Source organism: Myxine glutinosa, chromosome 12 (assembly GCF_964187855.1).
Source record: "Myxine glutinosa chromosome 12, kmMyxGlut1.1, whole genome shotgun sequence".
NCBI lineage: Eukaryota > Metazoa > Chordata > Myxini > Myxiniformes > Myxinidae > Myxine > Myxine glutinosa.
Genome location: NC_136272.1, coordinates 4,431,506 through 4,451,505, shown reverse-complemented (window position 1 = coordinate 4,451,505; position 20,000 = coordinate 4,431,506). Strand labels below are relative to the sequence as shown.

Below are 20,000 nucleotides of genomic sequence, written 5' to 3'. Positions count from 1 at the left end.
ATAGTGCTTAAGGGCACTCCTGAGGATAGACAGACACTTGTTCCGAGCTTGGTGGAAGGAACTGAGATTGCCTTCAGTTGGATTAGCCTTCCAAGAGGCAAAGGCAAGTTGTTTCAGGGAAACTGTCTCACCACAAGATTCAGTGTACCATGGACGGGAGGAAGGGTAAGACAACTGAAGACGAGATGGGATAAATCTGTGCATGAGAGAGAGCAGTTTGCTTTGGAAGAATTCCCAGAAAGAGTTTACGTCAGAGGCAGTAGAGATGGGAGACCAGTCCAGATGATTGATGGCTGCTTGCAGACCGTGCCAGTCAGCCTGAATGAAATGCCAGACTCGTCGGCGCCGAGGAGGCTCTCTGAGAATGGCCGGAGAGATGTCCACTTTAAGAAGCACATGATCAGAAGAACCGATTGGAGCAGAAGAAGAGCAGCAGACATTTGCAGGGAAGTTTGTCATAACCAAGTCTAGAAGAGAAGATACTCCATTGACTGAGATCCGGGTCGGGAAATTGACAGATTGTGTCAGTCCCAAAGAGTCGCAGAAGTCCTTTGCTAAGGTGCCATGGCTGGTGAGAGAGGAACCCACACCCAGCCAGCTGGCATGATGAGAGTTGTAGTCACCACATATGAGGAAGAGAGAGTTTGGATGAGTTGATAGAAGTTGGTCCATGTTGTCAGACAACGAAATGTAAATGGCGTCATCACTGTTTGGAGGACGGTACAGAACACATATGAACAAAAGGTGGGAGCGGAGAGGAAGCTGTAGCCAGAGGTACTCCTGGGGGTGAGGTGGAGAGAGGGCAGTGCAAGGAGAGTGAGGAAGAGAGTTTTTGATAAAGATAGCAACCCCACCACCAGGACGAGGCTCAGGTCTATTATACCGGAGGAGGGAGTAACCAGGAAGAGATATTAAGGAATCAGAGACATCTTGAAGGAGGAAGGTTTATGTTAAGCAGATCAAGTCTGGATTGTCAGAAGCAACCTGAATGGAGAGGTCAATCAGGTTTGAGTGAAGGCCCCGGATGTTTGAGGTCCATACCGTTAATGAGGAGAGAGGAGGAGCATCGGGTGCAGCACAGGGGAGAGGAGGGGTCAGGTCAGATGAAGGATGAGAGGGGGATGGAGGGAGAGCAGTTGATAGTGTGGTTAGTAAAAACCTGTCAAACCACACTATGACAGTGTGGTTTGACAGTTATTAGTAAAAAAAAACAATTTTTGACCTTGAGTTTGACCTTTCAAGGTCACCCAACGTCAAAGGTCATGGTGCCAAATGAAATGTAGTATGTGACTTTCTATATGTCAGTAACAGTAAGTGTATGCATATCTCTTGTACTTTTAGAGTTATAGTGGTTTGAAATATATTTTAAATGAAAACTCGACCCCCCTGATTTCACGTTTTGGGTGACCTTGAGCTTGACCTTGGGCCTAGAGAGTTAAAAATTGGGCACAGTCTATTCCAGGGCAAGGAAAATATGTGTGTAAAGTATGGTGATGCTATGTGCAACGATGTAGACCTAGTGCTGCGCACAAACAGACAGACAGACAAGCAGACAGACAAACCAACCAACCAACCAACATACTTGCCGAAATTTTTTCCGGCAAGTAACAAACGGACTCAAATGCAATGCCCTCTCCTCTGGCGAGGGTAACAAAATAACATTGCGATACACATTGTACCTGCATCTCAGGTTGAAGACACATACAGTGGGGCAAGGAAGATTAGAGCGCAGATAAAAACATTATAGCTCAGAGTACAGAAAACACTGGAGTGAAAGTAAAGAATGTGATTAGACTTGAAGGTCAAGCAACAACAGGTGAATCAACCTTGGTACGATTACAAGATGTGCAGACATAGTCATCGGTATTGAGCATCTAGCAGCACCAGGTATGAGTATGATCACTGCTGTCTCCTGATCGATCTGCCTTTGGATAAGGAGGGAAATGTGAGCAAAAATGATTGCCAGTTTGATTTCAACAAAGTTAACTACAACCGAACATACATCAGTTGGTGAGACGACATAGATCGGCATGAACAGCTATCCAGTCTAGACTTTGTCTTTGCATGGGATCATTTCCTCAGTGCTCTCTGATCTCGTAAGAAGCACCTTTTGAGGCCATTTTTCCCCGCAGAGCGGGGGTTGGCCCTTTTTTGGGTACCGTGGTCCCCTTTTTGAAGCAATGTTTTATAGCCGGATGCCCTTCCTGCCGCCAACCCTGTTAGTCGCCTCTTGCAACACACACGGAATTACCAGTGAACTGGTACTCAATTTGCTGACCTCGGAAGGATGACAGGCCGAGTCAACCCCCTGGCGTTAATTCAGCGATCGACAGGGATTCGAACCCAGGATCCTCGGATCCCAAGCCAGCATCCTAACCGCTAAGCCAACACCAGGCTCTCTCTCTGATCTAGTATGGAGGAACTTATTCCAACACAATATAAAGGGAAAGACAGACGAAAAAACATTTTCTTTACACGTGCGCCATTGGCTTAATCTCAGGGAAAGAAGTAAATGTGGAAAAGACATGTACTACAGTCTGGTAGTCATGGTGACTTCATGTGGTACGTATGCTAGATGGAGAAGGCACCTGCACAAGACAACTAAGTAGAGTTTGAAGAGAGATTCATCCAAGACCTCCAGTACCTTCAGAAAGTATTCACACCCCATGTCACATTTTATTGTGATGCAGCCTGAATTTAAAATGGTTTAAATTGAGACTTTTTTGTCACTGATCTACACATAATACCCCATAATGTCAGTTTATTAGAATTTTTTACAAATCAATTAAAAATGAAAAGTTTAAATGTCTCGAGTCAATAAGTATTCAACCCCTTTGCTATGACACTCCAAAATGGGCGCTCAGGTGCATCCAATTTTCTTTGTTCATCCTGGAGATGTCTCTAAAACTTCATTGGAGTCCACCTGTGGCCAAGTCAATTGATTGGACATCATTTAGAAAGAAAAACACCTTTCTAGATAAGTTCCCACAGTTGACAGTGCATGTCAGAGCAGAAACTCCATAGAACTCTGAGATATAATTGTGAGGAGGTATAGATCTGGAGAAGGACATAAAACAATTTCTAGAGTGTTGAAAGTTCCCAAGAGCACAGTGAGCTCCATCATTAGTAAATGGAAAGAATGTGAAACTGCCCAGACTCTTCCTAGGGCTGGCCGTCCGACCAAAAAGAGCAACCGGGCAAGAAAGACCCTGGTGAGGGAGGTGACCAATAACCCAATGACCACTCTGGCAGAAATACAGAGTTCCTTATCTGAGATGGAAAAACCTGCCGGAAGGAGAACAGTCTCTGCAGCTCTTCACAAATCTAGGCTTCATGGGATATTGGACAGACAGAAGCCACTCCTGAGAAAAAGGCACATGAGAGCATGTCTGGAGTTTGTAAAAAGACACGTGAAAGACTGAGAGCATGAGGAAAAAGATTCTGTGGTCTGATGAGACGAAAATTAAACTCTCTGGCCTGAATGAAAAGCGCTATGTCTTACGGAAGCCGAGCACAGCTTATAACCCTTCTAACACCATCACTACTGTGAAGCATGGTGGTTGCAGCATCATGCTATGGGGATGCTTTTCAGCAGCAGGGATTGGGAGACTTGTAAGGATAGAGGGAACAATGAATGGAGCCAAATACAGACAAATCCTTGAGGAGAACCTGATTCAAAGTGCAAAAGACCTTAGACTACGGTGAAGATTTATGTTCCAACAGGACAATGACCCCGAGCATACAGACAAAGCAACACTGGAATGGCCTCATAATAAGAACATGAAAGTCCTTGAGTGGCCCAGCGAAACCGCAGATTTGAATCCCATTGAGAATATGTGGAAAGACTTGATGATTGCTGTCCATCGACACTCCCCATCCAACTTGAAAGAGCTTGAGCAAATCTGCAAGGAAGAATGGGAGAAACTCCCCAAATCCAGAAGTGCAAAGGTGACGCAGACATATCCATGAAGACTTGAAGCTGTAATTACTGTCAAAGGCCCTTCTAAGAAATATTGACTCAGGGGGTTATATACTTATGTAAATGAGATACGTGATATTGTCTTAAAGAGGGGATTGGACAAACATTGGGAAGGAAAGAGATGAACATTGCAATAACTCTCGAATTGCACCCTCATGACAAGTATAGGTAGCATAAACACGTGTTCAGGCCTGCATAGAAGATCAGGAGATCAACAGGAAAGTCTGCTCTGCCGTCGTCTATCAATGATCATGATGATGATGATGAAGAAGAAGAAGAAGAAGAGGTAGTAATGGATAACATTTTTATATAACACTCTTTACAGCGTGTTGGTGCTCCCGAAGCAGTTTCTTGGCACGGGTGATGCCGGGTGGTATTCCATTGCCATTCTATCAGTCAATCAGGGCAGGAATTTGGAATTTGACCCTCGGAAGGTGAATCACAAACTTGGAGGGTGACCCTAGATCTCAGAAGGTGAGTCATAACCTCGGAAGTTGAGTCACAACCTCAGAATGTGTCACCACCTTGGAAGGTGAGTCACAACCTCGGAAGGTGAGTCGCAGCCTCAGAAGGTGAGACACAATCTCGGAAAGTAAGTCACAACCTCAGAAGGTGAGTCACAACCTCGGAAGGTGAGTCACACCTCGAAATGTGAGTCACAATCATGGTAGGTGAGATAGTGAGACCGAAACGCTTGAGTGTGACAGAACTTCTTGGAGAGGATTGTTCAGAGAGTAGATGGGAGGGTTGTCCAGACGGTCCTTTCGGAAAGACATAGCGAGAGTGTGAGATTTGTCAGAATTGAAAGACATGTTCCACTTGTTTGACCAGTTTGTGATTTTGTCCAGGTCTGCAGAGAGCTCCTGCAGGCTGGCTCTGTGCGCGCAGGAAACCGCGGGCTGCACTGCATGTGGGCGGGACCTAGGCCTTGCTGCACGGTCCGCTCACTCCTGGCTCCGTGCGCACAGGAAACCGCAGGCTGCACTGCCCGTGGGCGGGACCTAGGCCTCGCTGCACAGTCCGCTCACTCCTGGCTCCGTGCGCACAGGAAACCGCAGACTGCACTGCCCGTGGGCGGGACCTAGGCCTCGCTGCACAGTCCGCTCACTCCTGGCTCCGTGCGCGAGGTGAACGGGCCGCACCCGCTCGGTCGCTCCGGCCGTGCTCATCCTCCTACGATCTCATTCACCAACACCGACGTGCCAAGGAAAAGAAAATGCGGCCGTGCCTTCAACCCGAAGGGCCGAGATGGACGGGGGCATAGGGCTCCTGGTTCCGTCAGCTCACAAAAATGCGTCACCAAAAATATCAGCTCTATCAAAGCAAGCTCTATTACGGCACTGAATGCAACATGGACACCAGCATTGCGGTTTTGTTCAAAATGCTTTGGGTGCTGGTTTCTCTTGGGAAGCTTGTGTCATCTGAAAGAGCAGAGAAAAGTCGCCATTTTGTGTCCCTCACCCCGTCTGTGCTTGTGACTTGACGCCTAAGTTTTTATCGGATTATTTTACTTTATTACCTTCGCAAAAGCGGAAGGTTATGTTTTGATCGCTGTGTATTTATTTGTATGTCTGTGTGTGTGTGTGTGTGTGTATGTTATTCGCATAACTCAAAAAGTATTCAACCGAATTGCATGAAATTTGGTGGGATGATTGGTTATTATACGGGACACATTTGATTAGATTTTGGGAGCAATCGGGTCAAAGGTCAAGGTCAAGGTCACGAAAAGGTCAAAATCGTATTTTTACCATAGCGTGGTCAATTTTTATCCAATTGGCATGCAACTAATGCCAAAATGTTCAGAATTCAATGCCCGATCTTGTGATATACGACATGACCCAGTGAAGACATTACCCTTGTTAGCGGTTGGGGGTCAAAGGTCAGGGGGGTCACGACCTTGCAAAATGTGCGTTTTTTGTCATAACTCGGTCAATTCTTATCCGATTTGCATGAAATCAGCACCAAACTGTTCACTGTTCTGTTCCCTACACTCCCATGCCAAGTACAGAACAGTAGCTGCGGCGAAGGTATGCGCTCTACCGAGTGCCCGTTCTAGTTGTATATAGTTATTATTGATTTCATTCTCCGTTTATTTGTTTGTGATTAAACCCGTTTGGTTTTTTGGTTTTATTCAAAGCTTTATCCTGGTGTGTACCCTGGTTAGAATAGGTACACCGTATCCCCGCATGTCGTAAGAGGCGACAAAGAGGGTTGGCGTCAGGAAGGGCATCCGGCCATAAAAAAGTTGCCTCAAAAAGAGAACCATGACAATTACAACTACATATGGGCAGGGAACAGCCCGAAGTGGAGATCGGTTTCTGAGGTTTGAGACATGGAATGTAGGGACAATGACAGGGAGATCAGGAGAAGTGGTGGAAGTATTGTCAGAAGAAGAGTGGACATATGTTGTGTGCAAGAGACGAGATGGAAGGGAAGTGGTGTGAGAATGGTGAAAAGTAGGCAGGACAGAAATACAAATTTGTGTGGCAAGGGTGCCCGGAGGGCGTGAATGGTGTTGGTGACCTGTTTTCTGAGGAGTTTGTAGACAGTGTGGTGAGTGTGACTAGAGTGAGTGATAGGTTGATGATGGTGAAAATTATGATTGGAAAGCTCTTGGTGAACGTCATCTCGGGATATGCTCCGCAGGTTGGTCGGAGCGATGAAGAGAAGGACAAGTTCTGGTGTGCGATAGAGAAGCTGATGGAAAAGGTGAAAGATGAGGAAGTTGTTGTGGTAGGAGGAGACCTAAATGGACATGTGGGAAGGAGTATGGACGGTTTTGAGGGAGTTCATGGGGGTTACGGATATGGTGTGAGAAATGGAGAAGGTGAAAGGATTTTGGAGTTTGCTGATGGAGCTGATTTGTTGATTTGTAATACTCAGTTCCAGAAAGGGGATAATAAGCTTGTTATATACACGTCAGGTGGATCGACGACAACCGTTGACTACCTGATGGTGCATAGGCGAGATAGGGGGCACCTCCGGGACACAAAGGTGATCCCGGGGGGGGAGGCTGTTTCACAGCACCACTTGGTTGTCTGCGACATAAGGGTGAAAGGTGTGAGGAGAGCTCGGCGGGTGAAGTACCAACCGAGAATGAAGGTGTGGAGGTTGAAAGAGGTGACAGTAAGGGAGGCATTAAAAGAGAGGCTGAGTAGGGTAGAGGATGATGTGGTTGAGCTTGAACATGGTTGGATGTCAATGAAAGATAGTCTGTTGGGAGTCGTTGGTGAGGTATGTGGATGGACAAAAGGACCACCGAGGCACTCGGAAACATGGTGGTGGGATGATGAAGTTGGAAAGAGGATTGACGAGAAGAGGAAGAAGTTCAAGGAGTGGCAGACGGCGAAGGGTACGGGCGCAGAAAAAGCAGAGCATGAAAGTTATAAGGCAGCTAAAGAAGGCTCCAAAGAAAGAGGTAGCAAAGGTGCAGGAGGCATGTAGGAAAATGTTCGGAGAACGCTTGGATATGGAAGAGGGTCATAGAGCGGTATTCAGGATTGCAAAGCAGATGGCGAAAGAGAGGTGTGATGTGATGGGGGTGAGTTGCTTGAAGGATGAAGTGGGACAAATCGTTGTGGACCCAGATGGAATTAAAGGAAGATGGAAAAAATATATGGAAATGCTGTTGAATACAGAGAATGAATGGGATGGCAACATAGAGAGTAACCCAGTTTTAGGACCGGCAGAGAAGATAACTGAGAAGGAAGTTGAGGAAGCGATAAAAGCAATGAAGAGTAGAAAAGCGGGAGGGCCGACGGGAGTGGTGGGAGATATGTTGAAGGCAGCAGGAAGTTGGGGTGTGAAGAGAATGACAGAGATCTGTAATCTGGTGTGAAAGAAGGCCGCATTCCACTGGATTGGGAACTGAGTACCCTCGTCCCTCTATACAAGCGGAAAGGTGACCCTCTGGAGTGTGGCTCGTACCGAGCGATAAAGTTATTGGAGCATGGAATGAAGGTATTGGAAAGGGTGTTGGAGAGGAGGATAAGGAAGAAGGGGTAGATCGACGAAATGCAGTTTGGATTTATGCCAGGAAGAGGAACGACAGACGCGCTCTTTATTGTGAGGCAGTTGCAGGAGAAGTACATGGAGAAGAGGAAGAAGTTGTGGTGAGTTTGAGGTGAAGGTGGGAGTGCATCAGGGGTCGGTACTAAGTCCACTACTATTTGTAGCTGTGATGGAGGTGCTGGCTCAGAACGTAAAGGAGGGTTTACCGTGGGAGTTGTTGTATGCAGATGATCTGGTGTTGATTGCGGAAAGTATGGATGCACTGAAGGAAAAGATGAACAAGTGGAAGGAATGTATGGAGACAAAAGGTCTGAAGGTGAATAGAGGAAAGACGAAGGTGATGGCAAGTGGTAAAGCATGTGGTGAGGTGGCCATGTGCTGTGTGCAGGAAGGGTGTCGGAGTGAACTCCATTCAATGTACAATGTGCGCTGAGTGGGTTCATAAAAAATGTAGTGGTCTGAGAGGGTCATTAACCAGTGTGGCAGCTGCATTCAAATGTAAGGTGTGCACAGAGGGAGCTGCAGATGGAGGAAATGTTGAGTTGGATCTTGGAGATGGCGTGAAACTGGAAGGTGTGAAAACATTTTGCTACCTCGGAGACATGCTGAATGGAGAAGGTGGATCAGACTCGGCAAAGGTTGCTAGAGTGAGATGTGCATGGAAGAAGTTTCGGGAACTGAGTGGCGTGCTGTTGAGGAGGGGGGTGTCGTTGAAGCTGAAGGGAAAGGTGTATGCTGCATGTGTGAGAAGTGTTTTGATTTATGGGAGCGAGACATGGGTCATGAATGTAGAGCAGCAACGAAGGCTGGAAAAGGTGGAAATGCGAATGGTTCGGTGGATGTGCGGAGTATCGTTGAGAGAGAGGAAGACAAATGATGAATTGCGAAAGATGATGGGAATAGAGCCTGTGATTGATGCTGTGAAGAGGAACAGGTTGAGATGGTTTGGTCACGTGTTGAGGAAGGATGAAAGTGACTGGTTGAAAAGAGTGATTGAAATGAATGTAGAAGGAAGTAGAGGACGGGGAAGACCGAGAAAGACTTGGCCAAAGATGGTGGAAGAAGAAATGCGGGCAAGGGGGTTAACAAGGAGAGATGCAGAAAATAGGGCAAATGGAGAAGATTGTCATGGGGACCGCAAGGCTAACCCCCGCTCCAGCAGGGAAAATAGCCTTAAAATGCATGTTGTTGTGTTATTGTTGTCTGCAGAGAGCGAGGCGGCTGCAGACTGCTTATCTCAGGGATGAGGAATGGAGCAGCAGAGAGTGGAGTCATCAGCAAAGAGATAGAGAGGATTTTCCAGAGAGTCGGAGAGATCATTGATGAAGACCAGAAAAAGCACAGGGCCCAGAACACTGCCTTGGGGAACTCCAGCCTGAACAGGAAGGCGAATAACCTCGAAATGTGAGTTTTAACCTCAGAATGTGAGTCACAATCTCGGAAAGTGAGTCACAACCTCAAAAGGTGAGTCACAGCCTCAAAAGGTGAGTCACAACCTCAAAACGTGAATCACAACTTCGGAACGTGAGTCCCAACCTCAAAAGGTGGGCCACAACCTTAAAAGGTGAGTCACAACCTCAAAGCGTGAGTCACAACCTCGGAAGGTGAGTAATAACCACAGAATGTGAGTTATAACCTCAGAATATGAGTTTTAACCTTGGAAGGTGGGTTATAACCTCGGAATGTGAGTTATAACCTGGGAAAGTGAGTTATAACCTCGGAATGTGAGTTATAACCTCGGAAGGTGGGTTATAACCTCGAAATGTGAGTTATAACTTCGGAATGTGAGTTATAACCTCGGAAGGTGAGTTATAACCTCGCAATGTGAGTTATAACACCAGAATGTGAGTTATAATCTCTGAAGGTGGGTTATAACCTCGAAATGTGAGTTGTAACCTCAGAATGTGAGTTATAATCTCAGAAAGTGAGTTATAATTTCGGAAGGTGAGTCATGATCTCAGATGGTGAATCACACTGACCAAAGGCCTGTGCCATGTTCACACAGATTCACTCCAGACTTTCAATCCATAAATCCACATGGATTAACTCATCCGAAGTTTGACAAACTAAGATACATTCACAAAGTCCACAGTACGAGAAACCTTGGACAAACCATCCTGTATAAATAAGCACACCTTTACAGGATTGCTAAATGCCACTGGTCTTATAGAAATTAAACTTATCGAGTATTCAGAATAATGAATCTTCTTACTAGGAATATATTGTAATAACAAATAACCAATGATAAATAATTATAAATATTTTGATAATGTGATTTTTCTTAATTATTTGTGCTGCAAAATATGAAAACAAGTGTAAGGATGATAAAGAATTGTGGTTTACACCCAAGTATATATGTGAATGGGTGAAGTGGTTTAGAGTCAAGGTGAATTTTTTTGTTTGTTTTTTTTTGTTTACTGAATCGAGGCTCGTGAAAGAGCTAACATTTACTTCACAAACAAATCAACCAGACAAACAAAATATATAAAAAGAGGGAGCGGAAGATAAGATGGGGAGAGAAGGGGAAGCACACAAACATAACATTTGAGAGCAGGGAGATGTGTGGGAGGGAGAGGGCTTGGGGGGAGGTGGCGTGGGGGGGGGGGGGGTGGGAGAAGTATAAAACACAAGGACACCAAGGACTTCCAGGACAGAAGTTGGTATTTCAAAAAAGTGGAAGAGTGTGAAGTAGAGTGTGGTACGAAGTGTGGTACGAAGAGTGTGGTACGAAGTAGAGAAATGTGTGGTACATTGTGTGGTACGAAGTGTGTACGAGTGTGGTACGAAGTGTGGTAGGAAGTATGAAGTAGTAGAGTACGAAGAGTGTGGTACGAAGTACAGAAATGTGTGGTACATTGGCAAAATATGGTGCTCAGGTAATGTTTTTGAGTGATGGCGAGTTAAGGTAGGCCAAAGTATCACCCACGGCCAGAACCCGTGCCATCGATGACGACGTCTGGGGAGCCGTAGCTGGCGAACACTCTGTCATCTCCATCGGGCAGGAAGGGGTTTCCATCCAAGGAATCGTACAGATGCATTGTCAGCTCTTCCACCTGCATATCAAGCTGGGAATCGGAGCGAAACAAATAACGTCACCATTTTGTGAAAATAGTCGCAAAAACACAATCTCGGGGGCAGCCATTTGTGCTGCTGAAAGAAAGGGAGTATGCAAAGTGGGAGCAACCGATGATCAGTTATCTTGTGTCCGATTGTACAGAGCAGGTAACCTTTCAAAAACTACCGTGGATTTGTGTTTGTTTTGCAAAAACAGCACAATATAATGAGGAGACAGTGGCGTTTATGCAATTATTGTTATTTGGCGTCAAATGCAATGATGTCCGGTGCTGTACTGAAATCCCTATTGGGAGCCGCTGTTCCCCATTTCATTAATACTGCACTTCTATTTCCATCCAGCGAATTTTCCAACTGGTGAGATTTCCTTTCACACTTCATGCAGTGGCCAATGGTGGGTGAAATGATGGTGTATTAAAATGAGGAAATGATGTTAGAGATGGACGGAACAATGAAACAATCTGACTTGCACCCTAGCGTGGATGTGGGAGGGTACAAAACACACATACACACACATATATACATACACACACATACACATACACACACACACACACACAAACACACACACATACACACACATATATACATACACACATACACAAACATACACACACACACACGATACACACAAACACACACACAAACATACACACACACAACATACACACACACACATACACATACACAAACACACACACCCAAACATACACACACACACACAAACACACACACACATATATACACACACACAGACACACACACACACACACACATACAATACACAAACAAACACACACACACACACACACACACACACACACACACGTACATACATGCACACACACACACACACACGTACATACTTACACACACACAAACACACACACATACATACACACACACATATATACATACACGCACACGCATATACACATACACACACACACACACACACATAAACACACATACATACATGCACACACACGCACACACATACATACACACAGATATATACATACACACACATACACACACACACATACATACATGCACACACACATACACACACACACACACACACACACACACACACACATAAACGATGCACACATACACACAAACACACCACCGCCAATCAGGGATGTTTGAAGGTGCAAATTCCCAGCAAACTACAAAACCGTAATTGCTTGACCACCCACACGTCCATTGTCCCACAATTCTACCCACACATCCCTTTGCTCTTCACTTCTGCTCCACATCCACGATGGTAATTACTCCCTCCACAAATCCCAATGGACTCTCAGCAAGAACCTCTGTGATCTTCTTGCGAAGTCGCTTGTTCTCAGCCTGTAGGCCGTCCCCGCGGCCTGTCCCCCCCGATGCCCCCGTGCCACATGACAGCAGGTTTCGTTGGTCCTCACGACGCCTGCTCGGTGCGAAGCGTAGGCGGCGGTTCTGAATGGCAGCCTCAGGGTTCTTGTGCATGGCAATAAACTGTGGAACACGAGGTGTGGGTGGATGACGAAAAGGAAAATGAGAAAAAAGGGAATGGGGAGGGAGTATGTGTCATTTGTGGATGTATTTCAGTGCATGTCTTTGTGTGAACTATTCACTCTAAATCCGCATTGACTACTTGAGCCTATGAATGAAGAATAGCTCCTGAGATCTCCTGAACAATAGCTACTGAGATCTCCTGAACAACAGATCCTGAGATCTCCTGAGATATCCTGAAGAATAGCTCCTGAGATATCCTGAACAATAGCTCCTGAGATCTCCTGAACAATAGCTCCTGAGATCTCCTGAACAATAGCTCCTGAGATCTCCTGAACAATAGCTCCTGAGATCTCCTGAACAATAGCTCCTGAGATCTCCTGAACAATGGCTCCTGAGATCTCCTGAACAATGGCTCCTGAGATCTCCTGAAGAATAGCTCCTGAGATCTCCTGAAAAATAGCTCCTGAGATCTCCTGAACAATAGCTCCTGAGATCTCCTGAGGAATAGCTCCTGAGATCTCCTGAGGAATAGCTCCTGAGATCTCCTGAGGAATAGCTCCTGAGATCTCCTGAGGAATAGCTCCTGAGATCTCTTGAGGAATAGCTCCTGAGGTCTCCTGAGGAATAGCTCCTGAGATCTCCTGAACAATAGCTCCTGAGATCTCCTGAACAATAGCTCCTGAGATCTCCTGAACAATAGCTCCTGAGATCTCCTGAACAATAGCTCCTGAGATCTCCTGAACAATAGCTCCTGAGATCTCCTGAACAATAGCTCCTGAGATCTCCTGAACAATAGCACCTGAGATCTCCTGAGGAATAGCTCCTGAGATCTCCTGAGGATAGGTCCTGTGATCTCCTGAGGAATAGCTCCTGAGGAATAGCTCCTGAGATCTCCTGAGGATAGGTCCTGTGATCTCCTGAGGAATAGCTCCTGAGGAATAGCTCCTGAGATCTCCTGAGGATAGGTCCTGTGATCTCCTGAGGAATAGCTCCTGAGGAATAGCTCCTGAGATCTCCTGAGGATAGGTCCTGTGATCTCCTGAGGAATAGCTCCTGAGGAATAGCTCCTGAGATCTCCTGAGGATAGGTCCTGTGATCTCCTGAGGAATAGCTCCTGAGGAATAGCTCCTGAGATCTCCTGAAGAATTGCTCCTGAGATCTCCTGAGGAATAGCTTCTGAGATCTCCTGAGGAATAGCTCCTGAGATCTCTTGAGGAATAGCTCCTGAGATCTCCTGAGGAATAGCTCCTGAGATCTCTGGAACAATAGCTTCTGAGATCTCCGGAACAATAGCTCCTGAGATCTCCTGAACAATAGCTCCTGAGATCTCCTGAGGAATAGCTTCTGAGATCTCCTGAGGAATAGCTCCTGAGATCTCTTGAGGAATAGCTCCTGAGATCTCCTGAGGAATAGCTCCTGAGATCTCTGGAACAATACCTCCTGAGATCTCCTGAAGAATAGCTCCTGAGATCTCCTGAGGAATAGCTTCTGAGATCTCCTGAGGAATAGCTCCTGAGATCTCTTGAGGAATAGCTCCTGAGATCTCCTGAGGAATAGCTCCTGAGATCTCTGGAACAATAGCTTCTGAGATCTCCGGAACAATAGCTCCTGAGATCTCCTGAACAATAGCTCCTGAGATCTCCTGAGATCTCCTGAACAATAGCTCCTGAGATCTCCTGAACAATAGCTCCTGAGATCTCCTGAACAATAGCTCCTGAGATCTCCTGAACAATAGCTCCTGAGATCTCCTGAACAATAGCTCCTGAGATCTCCTGAACAATAGCTCCTGAGATCTCCTGAACAATAGCTCCTGAGATCTCCTGAGGAATAGCTCCTGAGATCTCCTGAGGAATAGCTCCTGAGATCTCCTGAGGAATAGCTCCTGAGATCTCCTGAACAATAGCTCCTGAGATCTCCTGAACAATAGCTCCTGAGATCTCCTGAACAATAGCTCCTGAGATCTTCTGAGGAATAGCTCCTGAGATCTCCTGAGGAATAGCTCCTGAGATCTCCTGAGGAATAGCTCCTGAGATCTCCTGAGGAATAGCTCCTGAGATCTTCTGAGGAATAGCTCCTGAGATCTCCTGAGGAATAGCTCCTGAGATCTCCTGAGGAATAGCTCCTGAGATCTCCTGAGGAATAGCTCCTGAGGAATAGCTCCTGAGATGTCCTGAGGAATAGCTCCTGAGATCTCCTGAGGAATAGCTCCTGAGATCTCCTGAGGAATAGCTCCTGAGGAATAGCTCCTGAGATCTCCCGAGGAATAGCTCCTGAGATCTCCTGAGGAATAGCTCCTGAGATCTCCTGAGGAATAGCTCCTGAGATCTCCTGAGGAATAGCTCCTGAGATCTCCTGAACAATAGCTCCTGAGATCTCCTGAACAATAGCTACCTGATGTCAGTGAAGGGAATGAAGTAACTGCAGCTATTTCCACAAAAATGGTTTCAAAGCCACTTGTCTGGAGGCCAAGGGCTATTGCTGCGGCAATCATGGATAAAGGAATTTGGATATTTTTTAAAGGATGGGGTACATGATCCTGTACGACTGTACTTCTGACAATGACACTGAAGTCAAATGAGCAAGAGAGATGATAATTTGTGTGAGGTAAACTTACAGGTGAAGATTAGTCAATGGGTCTTTCCTTCCTGGTGTGTGTATGTGGCAAATTTTATAAGAAGCTTTATAAGTAGGGTGCATATACTGTATATGTATATATATATATATGTGTGTGTATATATAAAATATAAAGCTCTTTCAAACCACTGACTGACTGACTGTTCAGTACTTTCTGGGTGTCATAGAAAGCTGGAATTCGGCATGCCGACGGACATTGAAGCCGGTACACCGAGAAAATAAATCACTGAACAGTCTGAAAGCATCCGTAAATGAAAATTTAGGATAAAAAACGTAAACACATGTAAAAAAAAAGCAAACCCTCAATCGATATGTACTATTTGAAAATTGTAATTTATATAACTTTACACTGTGAAATTAAAATCTCGATGAACATTTGCATAAAATCGTAAACGTGTCCATAAAATAAATAGATAAACAAGTACAGATACATTCAAAGTACACCCCATGCCTTGCCAAATAAATAAATAACATCCTCCAGCGCAGCAATGCCGGTGCGCCCTCGGCGATGGGTGATACCGCCGTGCAGCTCACAGAGACGGTATTGGCAGGGAGAGGTGTACAATAATTTGATTGATATATAAATCAAAAATATCCTTTACAGCCAAATCACTTGGTCATTGTCCTGTCCAAATATCAGCTTCCTAATTCTAAAGGTGTCTGACGTAATGCCCAGACGAGAATAAGTACTCAATTAATCGATAATAATTAAGTAACTAATCAATTAAATGATTAATCAAAAAACAAAAAAATACCGTTTTTGACAAACGACTTGCTCACTATTGTGCCGAAATTTCAGCTTCCTAGCTCAAAGGATGGCTGAGATATCGCCCGGACAAACAAACAAGAAAGAAAACAAGTACACATACATTCAAAGTACACCGCCCCATGCCAAATAATTAAATATGCTGCAGCGCGGCATTGCCGGGGCGCCTCCGGCGCCCGGCAATACCGCAGTGCAGCTCATTGAGGCTGCATTGGGAGGGAGAGGTGTACACTAATTGATTGATTAATTGTATAATTAAAATCAATAAAAGATTATCACAAAATATTTTCATAATCAATTGGCTAATCGCATAACTAAACCAGTAGTGCTTCATCCGAAGATGTATCTTTTAGAAATTTAATTAAATAAGTCATTTATAAAAAATTAAATAATTAATTGATTACTCAATAAATAATTAATCGATTAATCAATAAATACTTAATAGATGAAATGATTAATCAATAAATCAAAAATATCCTTGATAGCCACATCACTTGGTCACTCATGTCCAAATATTAGCTTCCCAGCTCAAAAGGTGCCTGAGATATTGGCCAAATGAGAAAGAAAATAAATAAATGATTAATAATGAAAATAAATAAATAATAATCATAAAAAAATGAAATTATTAATCAATTTGGTCAGAGAACACATAAACTACCACTATTTCATCAGAATCTGTAACTTAAAAAAAAAAATTTTTTTGTCATTAATCGAATAATTAAATAATTAATCGATTAATTGATTAATTAATAAATCAAAAATATCCTTTGCAGCCAAATCACCTGGTCATTGGCATGTCCAAATATCAGCTTCCTAACTCAAAAGGTGCCTGAGTTAATAATGGTCAGAAGAGAAATGAAATTTAATTAATTAAATAAGTACTTAATTAAACGCTAATAATTAAATAACTCCTCAATTAATTGATTATTCAAAAAACAAAAAATACCGTATTTGACAAAGGACTTGCTCACTACTGTGCCGAAATTTCAGCTTCCTAGCTCAAAGGATGGCTGAGATATCGTCCGGACAACCAAGAAAACAAACAAGAAACCAGAGTGAAAACTGAGTACTCTCTTTCAGCGTGCGTCACTGCCGAGCCCCCTTCGGTGCCCGGCAATGACGATTTGCAATGCCTGGAGGTGGCATAGGAAAGGAGCGGTGTACAACAAACAAGAAAGAAACCAGAGTGAAAACTGAGTACTCTCTTTCAGCGTGCGTCACTGCCGAGCCCCCTTTGGTGCCCGGCAATGACGATTTGCAATGCCTGGAGATGGCATAGGAAAGGAGCGGTGTACAACAAGAAAGAAACCAGAGTGAAAACTGAGTACTCTCTTTCAGCGTGCGTCACTGCCGAGTCCCCTTTGGTGCCCGGCAATGACGATTTGCAATGCCTGGAGATGGCATAGGAAAGGAGCGGTGTACAACAAGAAAGAAACCAGAGTGAAAACTGAGTACTCTCTTTCAGCGTGCGTCACTGCCGAGCCCCCTTTGGTAACCGGCAATGACGATTTGCAATGCCTGAAGATGGCATAGGAAAGGAGCGGTGTACAATAGGTAAAAAGTTATGGCCATTTGAATTTCGCCTACCCATAATTTTCGGAAATCACTGACAGGGGGGGGGTAACATCAAAATATGCGTGGGAGGTACCTTGCGAATGAGTTTTTTTTCTGTTAACATGGTTTTTCCTAACCCCTAGGGTGGGGGGTACATGGACATACCCGGGAAGTTAAGTTGTGGGGGGGGGGGGGGGTGCATGTAAACCCTACTCAGCCCACAAACTACTTGCAGTGTCCTTGTGTTTTATATTTCTCCCCCTCCCCCTTCCCATGCCTACTTCCCCCAAGCCCTCTCCCTCCCACAGATCGCCCTATGTCCCTGCTCTCAAATGTTGTGTTTGTTTGCTTCCCCCTCTCTCCCCATCTGGTCTACCGCTCCCCTTATTATATGTTTTATGTGTCTGTTTGATTTGTTTGTGTGATTAATGTTAGCTCTTTCGCGAGTCTCAATCTAAAAAAAAAAAAACTTTATCGCATATTTAATTACATTGCATTTTTGATCGCATGACTTGCCATATTTTGGTCATTGGTTGATTAAGTTCATTATGAAAACATTACATTGTCTTTTGTCTTGGACTGTTCAGTATGTCATTGTAACCAATCTTATTATAACCAGTGTGACTCGGCGCGCTCCGCGCGCCTCACCGCACATCGTTTCAGAGGGGTAGTATAATGTTATCGTGCAGTGTTGGAACCGACTAAACACCAAGCTAAACCGTATCTAATTAAGACAGAGTCGTAGTAAGTTTCACCATTTACTGTCACTCTTCTCCATCAAGATGTTGTGGTAAAAACTGTGAATAAAACAATACAAAGTAGAACTGCCACTTTAAAACTGCTGGCAGTGATGACCGGTTTACTCACACCCACTTTTGATACAACCCCACTTTTGATACAACCCCACTTTTGATACAACCCCACTTTTGATACAACCCCACTTTCATTGGACATGCTTTGACACAACCCCCTTGGATACAACCCCGACACACACACACACACACACACACACACACACACACACACACACACACACACACACACACACACATCCCCCCTACCCCCCCCCCCCCTCCACACACCACACCCCTCCCCCCACACGCACACCGCTCAACCCACACACACACACACACCAACGCCCCCTCCACACACACACACACACACACATCCCTCCCCCCCCCCCCCCCACACACACACACACATTCCCCCACTACACACACACACACACACACACACACACACACACAAACACAAACACACCCCACCCCCAACACACACACACACACTCATATATCCACACACAGACACACCCACACACAAACACCCCACACCCCTCCCCTCACACACACACACATATCCACACAAACGCGCATCCCTTCCCCCCCCCCCCCCCCCACCCCCAAGACACATCCCAACACACACACCCCCCCACACACACACACACACACCCCACCCCCAACACACACACACATCCCCGCACACACACACACATTCCCCCTACCCCCCACCCACATACACCCACACACACCCCACCCCCAACACACACACACACACATATCCACACACAAACACCCCCACACCCCTCCCCCCACAGGCACACACATATCCAGCCAAATACATATCCCCCTCCCCCCAAGACACATCCCCCCACCCCCACCCCCAACACACACACACACACACACACACACACACACACACACACACACACACACACACACACACACACACACACACACATCCTCCACCCCTAACACACACACAAACACACGCACACATCCGCCCCACCCCCAACACACACACATCCCCCCCACCCCTAACACACACACACACACAAACACCCCAAAACCCCTCCCCCCCACACACACACCCCTCCACACATACACACACACACCCCTCCACAAACACACACACATATATCCAACCCTCCCTCCTCCACACACACACCACAACCCCCCCCCTCCCACCTCCACACACACACATACCCCCCCCCCCCCCAATACACACATATCCTCCCCCCCCCCCCCCCCCACACACCCACACGCACATCCACACACACACAAACACATCCCCACATGCATACACACACAAACACACACACACATACACACATCCCAGACCCCCCCCCCCCCACACACACACACACCTCCCCCCCCCCCACCACACACACACACCCACACAAACACACACATCCCCCCACCCCCCACCCCTAACACACACACACACACACACACATGCACACCCCAAACCCACCCCCCCCCCCCCCCACATACACACATCCCTCCCCCACCCCCCCACCCCCACACACACACACACACACACACACACACATCCCCCCCACCACACATCCACACATGTCAATCCATGCACTGATTGCAGAAAAAGCGATTTGTAAAAGAAAATTAACCTGAAATTGCAGAGACAGAATTCTTTATTTTATCTGAGAAGCCAAACGAGGTTTCTTCTTCTTTAGTTTCTCACAACTTTGTG

General features: G+C 45.7%; 1 protein-coding gene across 1 annotated transcript in view; it reads right to left on the bottom strand.

Moving 5' to 3' along the window:
• LOC137437288 (gamma-aminobutyric acid type B receptor subunit 2-like) overlaps positions 1-20,000 on the bottom strand; it is a 915,845-nt gene that overhangs the window by 18,944 nt on the left and 876,901 nt on the right. The window contains exons 16-17 of the mRNA XM_078766430.1: positions 12,377-12,559; positions 10,917-11,055 (exon numbers count right to left, since the gene is read on the bottom strand). Coding sequence (XP_078622556.1) covers positions 10,917-11,055; positions 12,377-12,559 — 322 coding nt within the window. The remainder of the gene's footprint in view (positions 1-10,916; positions 11,056-12,376; positions 12,560-20,000) is intronic.